The 17,449-nt window shown below is 36.7% G+C and overlaps 1 protein-coding gene across 1 annotated transcript in view; it reads left to right on the plus strand.

The window, feature by feature from the left end:
* LOC786089 (N-acetyltransferase ESCO2) overlaps positions 1 to 12,463 on the plus strand; it is a 170,438-nt gene extending 157,975 nt beyond the window's left edge. Inside the window, exon 2 of the mRNA XM_024992898.2 lies at positions 11,065 to 12,463. Within this exon, the coding sequence (XP_024848666.1) occupies positions 11,065 to 11,828 (764 nt within the window). The 3' untranslated portion in view covers positions 11,829 to 12,463. The remainder of the gene's footprint in view (positions 1 to 11,064) is intronic.
* Positions 12,464 to 17,449: the final 4,986 nt, after the last annotated feature.

The following is a 17,449-nucleotide window of genomic DNA, read 5'->3' on the forward strand; positions in this document are numbered from 1 at the left end:
TAAGCTTGCTATCAGCCAGCAGAAAAAAGAAATTTGATCAATTGTGTGATTCACAATGTCCACAACACACAAAAACAAGCAAACAACAACAAACAACAACAACAAACAACAACAACAAAAAAAAAACCTACACACTTAGGGCGTGCAACCAATCCTGGTGCTAAAACTTAAGAGAAATTTTTGTTCAATATGTGGAGTGAAAACTTTGTGTTAATATAGTCCACATTCTTATTTTGCTGCAGTGAATTTTGTAAGATTGTCTCTGTTATATTCAATACCATGCATTCTAAGATGTGTTATTCCAAGATTGGCTTGGCCAAGGCAGAGAGCTGTGAGTTTCTTGACGATGGGATTGATGTTTTCCAGGATGTTCTCCACAAATATTATTTATTTCAGCTGAGCTTTCAAAGGTATTCATATTGCAATTAGCATAAAAAACAGCTGTTTTTCATTGTTAGTTGAGGCAAACTGAGAAACAAATCAAGTAGAAATCCCAATGGAGTAGAAGACTGCCATTGAGCCACTTTATGGTGAGTTAAGGAATAACTTCCCTGGTGGCTCAGAGGGTAAAGCGTCTGCCTACAATGCGAGAGACCCAGATTCAATCCCTGGGTCAGGAAGATCCCCTGGAGGAGGAAATGGCAACCCACTCCAGTACTCTTGGCTGGAAAATCTCATGGACGGGGGAGCCTGGTAGGATACAGTCCATGGGGTCGCAAAGAGTCGGACACGACTGAGCAACTACACTTCATTTCACTTCAAGGGATAACTGGGCAGGATAAGATTACCCTTAGAAAGTCATGTCTGAATCATTTTAACAGTAACAACAAGAGGGCACACTGGACTCCATGAAGTATTACTACAGTATTTTTAAACAGGAAATATGTAAAAATCATATATTCCTAAAAGTGCAACTTAAAATCTCTATGTATAGACAGTGGGGGATTATCTTTGGCATTTTATCCTGAATCTTAATGAAAATATTTATGAAATGTGCTACTTGTCTCCAGCAATATTCAACAGAATGCATAACACATTTTAAACTTGTAGGTTAATTTTTAGGAAACTTGTAAAGGAAACTTATAATAGTAAAATTGATCTCAAAGATTGCTGAGATTTCTTTCTTTATTTGTACTGTAAACTATGAACATACAATGATAGACGCAGATGTAGATGGTTTGGGACATAGAATGGAAGAGGTGCCAATCCTAGTAGAAGTCACAAGATATGTAAACATTCCTGATATTATTTTGTTTATCAATTTAACCTCTTTCTTGATAAACAAAGGTTGGATCCAAGTATCTGTGGTATGTTAAAGACAGCCAAAAATTATTCGCTTTTCCTCCCACTGAGAGGTAGAATCTAACAATCTTTCCTTTGACTCTCAGCCAACCTTTGCTATTTAGCTGATGAAAAAAATGCAATGGATGTGAATCTTACAGCTTCTGCCTTGGTATTTTGTAGCACTTGCTTTTAAAGTTCTGAGCTGCCTGTAGGTCTAACTATCCTGAGACTGACCTGCTGTGAGGTAGTCCAAGCCAGCCACATGGAGAGAGAAAGCAATGCTAACCAATCTGCAGTGTTCCAGCCACCTTGGTACAGGAGCCACATGTGTAAATGAGCTTCTTTTGTACTCTCCAGATCAGGTCTCTCTGGCTCCAGTTGATGCTATGTGGAAAAACAGAACCATTCAGTTGAACCCTGTCTGGATTTCTAGCTCACAAAAATCACATGATGTAATAAAATAGTTCCCTGTCTGGCTTACTTTGTATGATAGTATACTAGTATACTTACTAAGTATGATAATTTCTAGGTACCTCCATGTTACTGCAAATGGTATTATTTTATTCTTTCTATGGCTGAATAATATACCACTGTATATATGTACCATATCTTCTTTATCCATTCCTTTGTCAATAGACATCTAGGTTGCCTCCATGTCTTGGCTATTGTAAATAGTGCTGCAATAAACAATGTATCTTTTCAGATTATGGTTTTGTCCAGATATATGCCCAAGAATGGCATTGTAGGATCATATGGTAGCTCTAGATTTAGTTGTTTTTGTTTTTTTTTGAAAGTCTCACAAAGCTAATTTATTTTTTTTTTTCTGGATTTAATTTTATTTTATTTTTAAACTTTACATAATTGTATTAGTTTTGCCAAATATCAAACCTCGGTATTATTCTCCATAGTGGCTGTACCTATTTAAATTTCTACCAATAGTGTAGGAGGGTTCCTTTTTCTTCACATCCTCTCCAGCATTTATTATTTGCAGACTTTGATGATGGCCATTCTGACTGGTGTAAGGTCTTAGCTCATTATACTTTTGATTTGCATTTTGCTAGCTGGAAAAGATTGAGGGCAGGAGGAGAAGGGGATGACAGAGGATGAGATGGATGGATGGCATCACCGACTCGATGGACATGAGTTTGGGTAAACTCCAGGTGTTGGTGATGGACAGAGAGGCCTGGCGTGCTGTGGTCCATGCTGTCGCAAAGAGTTGGACATGACTGAGTGACCGAACTGAACTGAACTGAAAAATTAGTGATCCTGAGCATCTTTTCAACCTTTTGGCTATCTGATGTCTTCTTTGGAGTAAACTGTATATTTAGATCTTCCACCTATTCTTTAGTTGTGTGTGTGTTTTTTTAATTGAGCTATATGAGCTGTTTGTATATTTTGGAGCTTAATCCCTTGTCAGTTGCTTCATTTGTAAATATTTTCTCACATTCTGTACGTTGTCTTTTTGTTTTGTTTATGGTTTCCTTTGCTATGCAAAGACTTTTAAGTGTATCATATGATATTGCTTATATGTGAAATTTAAAAAAATGATACAAATAAACTGATTTATAAAACAGAAATAGACTCACTGACATAGAAAACCAACTTATGGTTGCCAAAGAAGAAAAGTAGGGAGAGGGATAAACTATAAGTCTGGCATTAACACATGTGATGCTGAAGCTGAAGCTCCAATACTTTAGCCAATTGATGTGAAGAACCAACTCACTGGAGAAGATCTTGATGCTGGAAAAGAGTGAGGGCAGGAGGAGAAGGGAGTGACAGTGGATGAGATGGTTGTATGGCATCACCAACTTGATGGACATGAGTTTGAGCAAGCTCAGGAGTTGGTAATGGACAGGAAAGCCTGGCATGCAGCAGTTCATGGGGTATCAAAGAATCAGACATGACTTAGTGACTGAACAACAACAACACTACTATATATAAAATAGATAACCAACAAGGACCTACTATACAGCATAGGGAAATATACTCAATATTGTATAATAACCTATAAGGAAAAATAATATAGAAATGAATATATATATATATATATATAAAACACTAAATCACTGTGCTATGCACCTGAAACTGATATGATATTGTAAATCAACTATACTTCAATTATAAAATAGAAATTATTTAAAACATTTTTAATTAAAAAATCAAAAATAAAATGACATATTTTAAACTACCAAGTTTGACATATTTTAAGCTACTGTCTTTCTAACAAGGAAAGATAACTGGAACATCTGAACTACTTTACAATGTGACAGCTTTCCTATTCCATGGATTAGTTTATTATTCACTTGCACAATAAAAACTTCTTCAACACTATGAATATGTTAGGAAGCTTGCTGGAGACAGGGATGCAAAGTTGGGCCTGACATCATTCTCATCCTCAGGTATCCTCTCTGGTGGGGGAGACAGACAGCGAAGTTAATAGTTATGGTTTAAAGATATAAACAGGGCCACAACTCTAAGGGTACATTTGCATTGAAGCCTCTGCAAGTGATGCCCACTGTGTTTGAATGCACATAACTCTTCAAAAGGCCATAGTGTAAATTGTTCCCTAATGTTGGATAGCATGGAAGCTCTGGGGATAAGCACTAGGCTAGACGTATGCATAGAATGCTGGAGTAGCACAGAAGAGAGAAGGAGAACGATGGACTCACCAGGAGCTTTTTTATTTTTGCTTTTAAGACATAGAGAATTAATGAGCCCCGTGAAATATTACTGATATTGCTAATGTAGTTTAGGAATGGCAATATTTATCCTAATGTGTATAACACAGCTGGGCTTAAACCCTAAATGTTTGTGTGTGTGTTTAGTTGCTCAGTTGTGTCTAGCTCTGTGACCCCATGGATTGTAGCCTGCTAGGCTCCTCTGCCCATGGAATTTTTCAGGCAAGAATACTGGAGTGGTTTGCCATTTCCTACTCCAGGGGATCTTCCCAACCCAGGGACTGAACCCAAGTCTCTTACATCTCCTGCATGGGCAGACAGGTTCTTTCCCACTAGCACTACCTGAGAAAGTTGGGAATATCCCCTGGAGAAGGGATTGGCAACCCACTCTGGGATACTTGGGACTTCCCTGGGTGCTCAGATGGTAGAGAATCTGCCTGAAATGTGAGAGACCCGGGTTCAATCTCTGGGAGTAAAGATCCCCTGGAGAAGGGAATGGCAACCCACTCTAGTATTAAAAACACTTAATTTAGGTTATTACTATACATACATTTTCATATCCACCTTAACACACATATAAACTTCTATCAAGTATTAAAATAACAGAACTTAAAAATTTGTTTGAAAAAACATATTGAAAAAATAAAATACTTTCATAGCTGTTGTACTGTGATTTCTTTTTTTTTCTAATTTTATTTTATTTTTAAACTTTACATAATTGTATTAGTTTTGCCAAATAGCAAAATGAATCCGCCACAGGTATACATGTGTTCCCCATCCCGAACCCTCCTCCCTCCTCCCTCCCCATACCATCCCCCTGGGCCGTCCCAGTACACCAGCCGCAAGCATCCAGCATCGTGCTTTGAACCTGGACTGGCAACTCGTTTCCCACACGATATTTTACATGTTTCATTGCCATTCTCCCAAATCTTCCCACCCTCTCCCTCTCCCACAGAGTCCATAAGACTGTTCCATACATCAGTGTCTCTTTTGCTGTCTCGTACACAGGGTTATTGTTACCATCTTTCTAAATTCCATATATATGCGTTAGTATACTGTATTTATGTTTTTCCTTCTGGCTTACTTCACTCTGTATAATAGGCTCCAGTTTCATCCACCTCATTAGAACTGATTCAAATGTATTCTTTTTAATGGCTGAGTAATACTCCATTGTGTATATGTACCACAGCTTTCTTATCCATTCATCTGCTGATGGACATCTAGGTTGCTTCCATGTCTTGGCTATTATAAACAGTGCTGCGATGAACATTGGGGTACACGTGTCTCTTTCCCTTCTGGTTTCCTCAGTGTGTATGCCCAGCAGTGGGGTTGCTGGATCATAAGGCAGTTCTATTTCCAGTTTTTTAAGGAATCTCCACACTGTTCTCCATAGTGGCTGTACTAGTTTGCATTCCCACCAACAGTGTAAGAGGGTTCCCTTTTCTCCACACCCTCTCCAGCATTTATTATTTGTAGACTTTTGGATCGCAGCCATTCTGACTGGTGTGAAATGGTACCTGTACTGTGATTTCAACTAATCATTCTTAGTGGAAATATACTGAAAATAGGCAAAATATTACATCACACTAAATTGTGGAGAAAACACACAAAAACTTAAAGAGGTCAATATCAGTTTGAATTTTGACAGATGAAAACAACAATTCAACAGACTCAACAAGAGAGCTAAATTATTATCTGTCTGGTCAGAGCCTAGTTATTTCCAATCAGTTCATACAACATAGTCTTGTTTATCTCTTTTCTTTTTCAATGAACATCATGGGGGAGGGAGGGGATAGGCAAAAGATAACCTGCATACCTATTCAGTACATAAGGGCTACATGAATTGGAAAATCCACTCTTACATGACAAATCACAGATTCAACTATCTAATTTATGATGCTTTGATAGAGCAAGTCTTATGTTAGGGTTTTTACCAGTTGAGCCATAAAAGGGAAACAGGACTGGATTCTTCAATCCAGTGGTCAGTTTTTCATTGTAAATGAACAAGTACATAGCTCTAGGAACTAAGTATACAAGTTTATTCAAATATCTTAATATAACTTGAAAACAAAAATATCTGAAGTAGATTGTACAGTGAGAGACTTTATCTTTCTGGGCTCTAAAATCACTGCAGATGGTGACTGAAGCCATGAAATTACGACGCTTGCTCCTTGGAAGAAAAGCTTTGACCAACCTTAGTTCAGTTCAGTTCACTCACTCAGTCACGTCCAATTCTTTGTGACCCCATGGACAACAGCATGCCAGATCTCCCTGTCCATCACCAATTCCCAGAGTTTACTCAAACTCATGTCCTTTGAGTCCGTGATGCCATCCAACCATCTCATTCTCTGTCATCCCCTTCTCCTCCTGCCCTCAATCTTTCCCAGCATCAGGGTCTTTTCCAATGAGTCAGTTCTTCACATCAGGTGGTGAAAGTATTGGAATTTCAGCTTCAGCATCAAGTCCTTCTAATGAATATTCAGGACTTATTTCCTTTAGAATGGACTGGTTTGATCTCCTTGCAGTCCAAGGGACTCTCAAGAGTCTCCTCCAATGCCACAGTTCAAAAGCATCAATTCTTCAGTGCTCAGCTTTCTTTATAGTCCAACTCTCATATCCATACATAACTACTGGAAAAACCATAGCTTTGAGGAAATGGATCTTTGTTGACAAATTAATGTCTCTGCTTTTTAATATTCTGTCTAGGTTGGTCATAACTTTCCTTCCAAGGAGTAAGCATCTTTTAATTTCATGGCTACAGTCACCAGCTCCAGTGATTTTGGAGCCCCCAAAATAAAGTCTCTCACTGTTTCCATCGTTTCCCCATCTATTTGCCATGAAGTGATGGGACTAGATGCCATGATCTTAGTTTTCTGAATGCTAAGTTTTAAGCCAACTTTGTCACTCTCCTCTTTCACTTTCCTCAAGAGGCTCTTCAGTTCCTCTTCACTTTCTGCTGTAAGGGTGTTGTCATCTGCATATCTGAGGTTATTGATATTTCTTCTGGTAATCTTGATTCCAGCTTGTGCATCATCCAGCCCAGCATATCTTGTGACATACTCTGCATATGAGTTAAATAAGCATGGTGACAATATACAGCCTTGACATACTCCTTTCCCGATTTGTAACCAGCCTGTTGTTCCATGTCCAGTTCTAACTGTTGCTTCTTGACCTGCATACAGATTTCTCAGGACGCAGATCAGGTGGTCTGGTATTCCCAAACTTGAAGAATTTTCCAAAGTTTGTTGTGACTCTATAAAGAATGAAGATGTGGAACCAAAGCAAAAACAACACTCAGGTGCGGATATGACTGATGATAGAAGCAAGGTCTAATGCTGTAAAGAGCAATATTGGACAGGAATCTGGAATGGTAGGTCCATGAATCAAGGCAAATTCAAAGTGGTCAAACAAGAGATGGCAAGAGTGAAGATCAACATTTTGGGAATCAGCAAATTAAAATGGACTGGAATGGGTGAATTTAACTCATATGACCATTATATCTACGACTGTGGGCAAGAATCCCTTAGAAGAAATGGAGTAGCCATTGTAGTCAACAAAAGAGTCCAATGCAGTACTTGGATGCAACCTCAAAAACAACAGGTTGATCTCCATTCATTTCCAAGGCAAACTATTCAGTATCACAATAATCCAAGTCTATGCCCTGATCAGTAATGCTGAAAAAGCTGAAGTTGAAAGATTCTATGAAGGTCTACAAGATTTCTAGAACTAACACCCCCAAAAATGTCATTTTCATTAGAGGGGACTGGAATGTAAAAGTAAGAAGTCAAGAAACACCTGGAGTAACAGGCAAATTTGGCCTTGGAATACGAAATGAAGCAGGGCAAAGGCTAATAGAGCTTTGCCAAGAGAACGCACTGGTCATAGCAAACACCCTCTTCCAACAACACAGGAGAAGACTCTACACATGGACATCACCAGATGGTCAATACCAAAATCAGATTGATTATATTCTTTGCAGCCAAAGGTGGAGAAGCTCTATACAGTCAGCAAAAACAAGACCAGGAGCTGACTGTGGCTCAGATCATGAACTTCTTATTGCCAAATTCAGACTTAAATTGAAGAAAGTAGGGAAAACCACTAGACCATTCAGGTATGACCTAAATCAAATCCCTTATAACTATACAGTGGAAGTGAGAAATAGATTTAAGGGACTAGATCTGATAGAGTGCCTGATGAACTATGGACAGAGGTTCGTGACATTGTACAGGAGACAGGGATCAAGACCATCACTAAGAAAAAGAAACACAAAAAGGCAAAATTGTCTAAGGAGGCCTTACAAATAGCTGTGAAAAGAAGAGAAGTGAAAAGCAAAGGAGGAAAGGAAAGATATACCCATTTGAATTCAGAGTTCCAAAGAATAGCAAGGAGAGATAAGAAAGCCTTCCTCAGTGATCAGTGCAAAGAAATAGAGGAAAACAATAGAATGGGAAAGACTAGAGATCTCTTCAAGAAAACTAGAGATACCAAGGGAACATTTCATTCAAAGATGGGCACAATAAGGGAAAGAAATCATATAGTCCTAACAGAATAAGAAAATATTAAGAAGAGGTGGCAAGAAAACTTTGAACTATACAGAAAAGAATTTTATGACCCAGATAATCATGATGGTGTGATCATTCACCTAGAGCCAGACATCCTGGAATGTGAAGTCAAGTGGGCCTTAGGAATCATCGCTACAATCAAAGGTAGTGGAGGTGATGGAATTCCAGTTGAACTATTTTAAATCCTAAAAGATGATGTTGTGAAAGTGCTGCACTCAATATGACAGCAAATTTGGAAAACTCAGCAGTGGCCACAGGACTGGAAAAGGTCAGTTTTCATTCCAATCCCAAAGAAAGGCAATGCCAAAGAATGCTCAGACTACTGCACAATTGCACTCATATCGCACGCTAATAAAGTAATGCTCAAAATTCTCCAAGCCAGGCTTCAACAGTACATGAACCGTGAGCTTCCAGATGTTCAAGCTGAATTTAGAAAAGGCAGAAGAACAGAGATCAAATTGCCAACATCCATAGAATCATTGAGAAAGCAAGAGAGTTCCAAAAAAACATCTACTTCTGCTTTATCTACTACGCCAAAGCCTTTGTCTGTGTGGATGACAACGAACTGATCATCCTAGACAGCATATTAAAAAGCAGAGAAATTACTTTGCCAACAAAGTTCTGTCTAGTCAAAGCTATGGTTTTTCCAGTAGTCATGTATGGATGTGAGAGTTGGAGTATAAAGAAAGCTGAGTGCTGAAGAATTGATGCTTTTGAATTGTGATATTGGAGAAGACCCTTGAGAGTCCCTTTGGCTGCAAGAAGATCAAACCAGTCCAACCTAAAGGAAATCAGTCCTGAATATTCTTTGGAAGGATTGATACTGAAGCTGAAACTCCAATACTTTCGCCACCTGATGTGAAGAACTGACTGACTGGAAAAGACCTTGATGCTGGAAAAGATTGAAGGCGGTGGGAGAAGGGGATGACAGAGAATGAGATTGTTGGATGGCATCACCAACTCAATGGACATGAGTCAAGGCAAACTCCAGATGCTGGTGAAGGACAGGGAAATGTCATGTTCTGCAGTCCATGGGGTCACAAAGAGTCAGACATGACTGAGCGACTGGACTGACTGACTGTGATAGTTTTCCTTGTGATTATATTCATTTCAGTATTACTTTAATTTTAAATGGTTAAACAAAGTATATTTGCAAATATGAAAGAAGTTTCTTGGTCACATGCTAAGGAAGACAAGAAATTCCTATCTTTCCTATTTTTTGTTTTTTGAGAAGAACGGTTTATTCAGTTTTTGTTTCAAGGCAAGTGTTTATTTTGGTTAGCATAATTTTTTTTTTGGTACAGTCAGTGCTATTAATTTATACTATCTCTATACAATTTGGGGGATTTTATTTGTTATTTGTTTTTTTTAATTTTTTATACAAGTTTGAAAGATTATTTTCCATTTACAGTTATTACAAAATTTTGGCCGTATTCCCTCTGTTATACAATACTTGAGCCTGTCTTAAATGTTATCCTTTTACCTCTCATTCCCTCCTCCCCATATTTCTCCTCCCCCTCTACTGATAGCCACTAATTTATACTTTGTATCTGTGAGTCTGCTTCTTTTTTGTTATACATCCTAGCTTGTTGCATATTTTACGTTCCATATATGTCATATTATACATTTGTCTTTCTATGTCTGACTCATTTCACTTAGCATAATACTTTCCAAGTTCATCCATGTTATTGCAAGTGGCAAAATTTCATTCCTTTTAATAGCTGAGTAGTATTCCATTGTGTATGTATGTGTACATATATATATATGTAAAAGTGAAAGCAAACTCACTCAGTCGTGTCTGACTCTTTGTGATCCCATGGACTACAGCCTACCACACTCCTCCGTCCATGGGATTTTCCAGACAAGAGCACTGAAGCGGGTTGCCATTTCCTTCTCACACACACACATATATATAAATACATTTTCACATCTTCTTTATCCATTCACCTGCTGTTGGACTGTTAGTTTGCTTCTATATCTTGACAATTGTAAATAATTCTGCTATGACATTGGGGTTCAGGTTTTTTTTTTTAATACAGAAAAGAATTTTAATTGATTCATCATAAAGGCATCGAGCAAAATAATGTTAATGAAGTTTTAAAATAAAATATTTCAGACAATTTTTAAACACAGCAGTACAGAAACTAGCATTAAAATGTTTGGAAAATTTACACACATTTTAACACTTTCACAGTCTTTTGAGAAACCAAACTTTAAAATTTTAGAACTATTAACTTAAAGGCAAATAAAAGAATGTAGAGGAACAGATTCTACAGAGTTATGACCTGGACACTACTTCCCTAGAGTCTTACTGCCAGAGTGAAGCTACATGACTTTATAATAATAAAAAAAAGCTGAATAATTCTGTTTTTCAAAGTATCCATGAATTATATTAGAAAAATGTATCCATATTTAGGTATATTTACATAAAGTCATCATGTTCTGTGGCCCATCAGCCTAGACATATTTATTAACCTTGGTTCTGTTAAATTTTAAATCTGTTAGGTTTAAAATTTACTACTTTTAAAACTACTACTTAGTAGTTACATCTACTAACTTCTTAAAACAAGTCAACATACAGAAGAGTACTAATACCAGAGATTCAAACAAAGAAACAAAAGACCAGCTCATCATTGATGCAGGTCAGAAACATTTCGGAGCCACCATGTGTAAGTCCTGTGGCATGATCTACGCTGCTTCCAACCCCGAGGACGAACTGCAGCATGTTCAGCATCACCACCGATTTGTGGAGGGAATCAAATATACAGGCTGGAAAAAAGAACGTGTTGTAGCAGAGTTTTGGGATGGGAAAATAGTGTTGGTCCTGAAACGTGACCCGAGTTATGCTATCAGAAAGGTTGAAGATGTCCAGGAACTTGTTGATAATGAATTGGGCTTCCAGCAAGTTGTTCCCAAATATCCAAACAAAACCAAAACCTTGCTCTTTATCTCTGATGAAAAGAAAGTAGTTGGGTGTTTAATTGCAGAGCCCATCAAACAGGCCTTCCGTGTCCTGTCTGAACCAACTGGCCCAGAAACCCCAAGCTCTAAAGAATGTCAGAGGGCTTGGCAATGTTCAGATGTACCAGAACCTGCAGTGTGTGGGATAAGTAGAATCTGGGTCTTCAGACTGAAAAGAAGAAAGCGCATTGCACGACGACTGGTAGACACGCTCAGGAATTGCTTCATGTTTGGCTGTTTTCTCAGCACTAATGAAATAGCATTTTCTGACCCAACACCAGATGGCAAGTTATTTGCAACCAACTACACACCTAATTTCCTTGTATACAATTTTAATAATTGAAATCAATTTCAACTATAGAACAGTTACTGTGTGAATGAGTTCTGACAGCCTATTATCATAAAATACAAACTATTTAACAAATAGCAAGTATCTAGGGATACAAAGAAAGGAAAAATCTTTAATGTATACTGAATAGCACTCTGAATCCTTAATTATGAAACTTTGTAGCTATAGCTGGCAAATTATTTCTCTTCTGTGTAAGAACATTGGTTTTTCACAGAAATTTGACCAGTTATTTATAAAGTAAACTTTGAGGCCAGAATTACTTCATGCCTGATCAGAAAGTTTAAAGATAGGCAAATTTCCATCCCCATTTTTTAAAAGTAACTCCTGATTTCATACACAAAATTCTCATTTTATAGGTACTTGGCTGTAGCAACTCAGTTTGAGTATAGTTAAAGTATTCTGAATTCCCAATTTGTACTGGGGACAGATGTCCTTTTGTATAGAACAGAATTTATAGCTAAATACTTTTCATTTTAAAAATCATTATTCAGAAAGCACACTTCAGAAATAATTAAACTTTGTAATTGCACTATTGTCATTAATTTTTGGTGTTTGTGCTACTTTTCTTTAGTGAACTTATTACTGGTGATTGGTGTCTAACAAAATGGATACCCATTTGGATTAGATGATTCATATGGGGTTCAGGTATTAATATTTTTTGATTTTAGTCTTTTTTTTTTAAGAAATATACTGAGGATCTGGAATGCTGGGTCATATTGTAGTTCTAGGTTTGTTTTTTTTTTTTGAGAACCTTCATAGTGTTTCCACAGTGGCTTGCACCAACTTACATTCTTACCAGCAGTGTACAAATGTTCCCTTTTCTTCATTTCTTTGCCAACATTTGTTATTTATGATCTTTTTGATGTCAGCCATTCTGACAGCTTAGTTGATATCTCATGGTGGTTTTGATTTCCATTTCCCTGATGATTAGCAATGTTGAGCATCTTTTCATATGCCTGTTGGCCATCTGAGTTTCCTCTTTGGAAAAACAGTTCTTCTGGCCATTTTTTGCTCAGTAATGGGACTATCAACAAAATGAAAAGACAATCTACTGAATGGAAGAAAATATTTGCAAATAATATGACTGAAAGTTATTAATATTCGACATATGTAAAGAGCTCATACAACTCAACATCAAAAAAACAAACTGACTAAAAGGCAGAAAAAAATGTTTTTCATATTTTGAGTAAAGCAATCTTCCCTTAAGTCTTTTTCCTTAAAGTGAGTTGTTAATGCTCATACTATATGGAGGAGCAGTAGTTATGCCAGCTGTCTATCTTATTCTACTGCTTAATTATTAGGGTCAACAATGGTTCATATTAAAATGTATTCTGTGTGTATAATATTGCCATTATATTTATATTTTTCTCCAATTACCTCTCCTTTCATCTCAAAACACTAGCTATCCTATTCCAGTTTGTGGTCCTACACAGAGACCAGCAATTTCAGAGCCCAGAGATTGGTACAGGGTATGGGTTTAACAGCACTGCTTAAATAAAATGAATGAATGCATGTTGTAGTTTCACTGACACATTGGAAAACTTGGCATCAGAAAATAAATGAGTGAAGATTAAATCCTGTTGTTAGGGTATAAGATTATGCCTCTTGTTGTTCAGTCACCCGGTCACGTCCAACTCTGTGCAGCCCCACGGAATACAGCACACCAGGCCGCTCTGTCCCTCACCATCTCCCAAAGTTTGCCCAGGTTCATGGTCCATTGAATCGGTGATGCCATCCAGCCATCTCATCCTCTGTCATCCTCTTCTCCTCATGCCCTCAAACTTTCCCAGATGCCTCTTAGACACAGGTATTTTGATTTTGGATGAACACAAGAACAAAAAATAATGCATTGAATGTCATATATCACAACCATAATCATAATCTGAATTAAGTTCCAGACTAGGAAGAAAAAATCCTGGGTTATAGGTGAGGCTCCAAGGCCACAGGGCTTTGGGCAAATCACTTTTATCTTGCAAGGCCTCATGGTTTCCAAATCTACTCTTTTTTAAAGTGTGGGGGAGGGGAAGTAGATGCACTCTAAGGCCCCCCGAATCTTAAGCATTCCATTGTGTCTGAATAATCTACAAGAAGACGAAGCCTTCAGTATTTCACAATTCTTCATGCAAACCACCAGCTGAGAAGCATAAATGTGGTTCTTTTGATCCTTGTTTTGTCATTTCTACTCTATTACAGAACAGTCATGAGATGAAGAAATTTCATCAATATATACTAACAGAAAAAAGCCATGTAATTTTTTAAAATGTAATTTTTAGCATCTATCTTTCCTAAGAATTTTTAAAACAGCTCTATTCAGATGTAATTCACACAGCTTATAATCCATCCATTTAAAATACATAATTCAATGGTTTTCAATGTATTCACTGAGTTGTGCAAGCTCATCACGACCATCATCCCAATTTCAGAACATTTTATCACTTGTCACCCTAAAATCTTGTACTATTAGCAGTCAGTTTTCCAATTCCACCTCCTTGCACTTCTAACGGTAGACTCACAATATGTCGTCCTTTGTGACTGGCTTTTTTCACTAAGCATTTTTCAAGTTTCATGTGGCTTCAGTATGTTTTATTGGAAAATAATATTCTACTGTGTGGATAAACTATATTCATCCATTTATCCACTGAATGAATTTATCATTTGGCTATTATTAATAATGCTTCTATGAATATGTGTGTTCAAGTTTTTGTTGGACATGTTATCCTTTCTTTTAAGGATATAACTAGCAGCAAAATGCTGTCATATGTTGACTCTGTTTAACCTTTGAGAAAGTGCTAGACTATTTTCTAAAGCAACTGCACTGTTTTACATTTTTACCAACAATGTATGAGAGTTCCAATTTCTCAGCAGTCTTGCCATCACTTTTCATTAACTGACTTTATTTCAGCCATCATAGTGGATGTAAAGGGTTATTTCACTCTGGTTTTGATTTGCCTAGAGGCTAATGTGTTCAACACCTATTTATATATTTATAGGCCATTTATATCTTCTTTGGGAAAATGTTTATTTAAATACTTTGCCCATTTTCAATTGGGTTATTTATATTTTTATTATGTTGTAATATTTCTTTATATATATTCTGAATTAAAATTCCTTATCAGATATATTATGAATGTGCCGGCCATATAGAATAGTCAGAAACTATACCCTCCTTGATTTTTTGGAAATTTTATGAAGAATTGATATTGTTTCTTTAACTATTTGGTAGAATCTAACAGTAAAGTCATCCAGGCTGGCTTTTCTTTGTTTTGTTTTGTTTTTTTCGATTGAAGTATATAGTTGATTTGCAATATTGTACTATAATAATTTCAAGAGTATAGCATAGTGATTCAGTGTTTTTGAGATTATATTGTATTATAGGTTATTACAAGATGTTGGGTATAATTCCCGTACTGTACAGTAAAGCCTTGTTGCTTATCTATTTTATGTATAGTTATTTGTACCTGTTAATCACATACCCCTAATTTGCCCCTCCCCTTTCCCTTCCCCTTTGGTAACTGTAAGTTTGTTTTCTACATCTGTGAGTAAGCCTATTTCTGTTTTGTGTATACACTCATTTGTACTATTTTTAAGGTTCAACATGTAAGTAGTACTTGTCTTTTTACGTCTAACGTATTCGTTAAGCATAATATTCTCTAGGTCCATCCACATTGCTGCAAATGGCAGAATTTCATTCTTCTTTAAGACTAATTTTCCATTATATTGATATATGTCTGTATTATATCTATATATATATCTCACATTTTCTTTGGAGAAGGACATGGCAATCCACTCCAGTACTATTGCCTGGAAAATTCCATGGACAGAGGAGCCTGGTAGGCTACAGTCCATGGGATCACATTTCTTAAACCAATCATCTGTCGATGGGCACTTGGGTTACTCCCATATCTTTGCTATTATGAATAGTGCTGCTGTGAACATGGGGTCCCTGCATCTTCTCAATTTTAGTGTTTTGAGATTTTCTGGATATACATGCAGGAGTGAAACTGTTGAATCACAGGGTAGCTCTGTTTTTAGTTTGTTAAGGAACCTCCATATTTTTTTCCCATAATGTCTGCACCAATTTACAAACCTAGACAGCATATTAAAGACCAGAGACATCACTTTTATGACAAAGGTCTGTACAAGTCAAAGCTATGGTTTTTCCAGTAGTCATGTATAGCTGTGAGAATTGGACCATAAGAAAGAAAACCGAAGAATTGATGCTTTTGAGTTGTGGTCCTGGAGAAAGCTCTTGAGAGTCCCTTAGACTGCAAGGAGATAAAACCAGTCAATCCCAAAAGAAATTAACCCTGAGTATTCATTAAAAGGACTGATGCTGAAGCTGAAATTCTAACACTTTGGCCACCTGATGCTAAGAGCCAACTCATTGGAAAAGACCCTGATGCTGTGAAAAATTGGGGGCAGGAAGAGAAGGGGATGGCAGAAGATGAAATGGTTGGATAGTATCACTGACATGGACAAAATTTAGCAACTAAACATCAACAAAAATACTGTTTTCCATAATGTCTGTACCATTTTACATACTTTGTGGGAATTTTTTACAATTATTAATCCAATCTCTTTATTTGTTATATTTATTCACATTTTCTATTTTTTGGATCAGTTTTGAGAGTTTGTGTCTTTCTAGAAATTTGTTCAGTTCATCTAAGTTATCTAACTTATTAGCATATGGTTCCTTAGAGTATTCCCTTATAATTCATTTTATTTCTGAAAGGTCAGTAGTGATATTCTTTCATTCTTTATTTTAGTAATTTGTGCCTTCTCCTTTTTTCTTGGTAAATTTACCTAAATTTGTAAATTTTGCTCATCTTCCCTGTCCTCCACATTCCCAGAGTTTTCTCAAGTTCATGTCCATTGAGTCGGTGATGCTATCTAATCATCTCATCCTCTCTGCCTTCTTCTCCTTTTGCCTTTGATCTTTCCTAGCATCAGGGTTTTTTGCATGAGTTGGCTCTTCACATCAGGTGGCCAAATATTTGGAGATTCAGCTTCAACATCAGTCCCTAACAACAATTTATGCTCTAATATTTATTATTTCCCTCCTTCCTTATTTCACTTTGCTGTTCTTCTCCAATGTCTTAAAGTGGAAACTTGATAATTGATATGAGATCTTTTTTTTTAAATAAAAGTATTAAGAATTATAAATTTCCCTATAAGTATCATTTTAGCTGCATCCCATGCTTGCTATGTTATGCTTCCATTTTCATTCATCTCATAGTATTTTCTAATTTCCTTTGTGATTTCTTTTATCCATTGGTTATTCAAGAATCTGTTGTTTAACTTCAACATGACTGTAAATTTTCCAAATTTTCTTCTATTATTAGTTTCTCATATTATTCCATTTTAGTTAGATCATACTTTATATGATTGAAATTCTTTTAAAAACACTGAGTCTTGTTTTATGGTCCAACTTTTACATTTATATATGACTACTGGAAAAACATAGCTTTGACTATATGAATCGTTATTAGCAAAGCAATGTCTCTGCTTTTTAATACACTGTCTAGGTTTGTCATGGCTTTCCTTCCAAGGATCAAGTGTTTCTTAATTTCATGTTTCTATTTTTTTCATCTTCCTGTAGATTTGAGTTATGATCT

This window comes from Bos taurus, chromosome 5 (genome assembly GCF_002263795.3).
Source record: "Bos taurus isolate L1 Dominette 01449 registration number 42190680 breed Hereford chromosome 5, ARS-UCD2.0, whole genome shotgun sequence".
NCBI lineage: Eukaryota > Metazoa > Chordata > Mammalia > Artiodactyla > Bovidae > Bos > Bos taurus.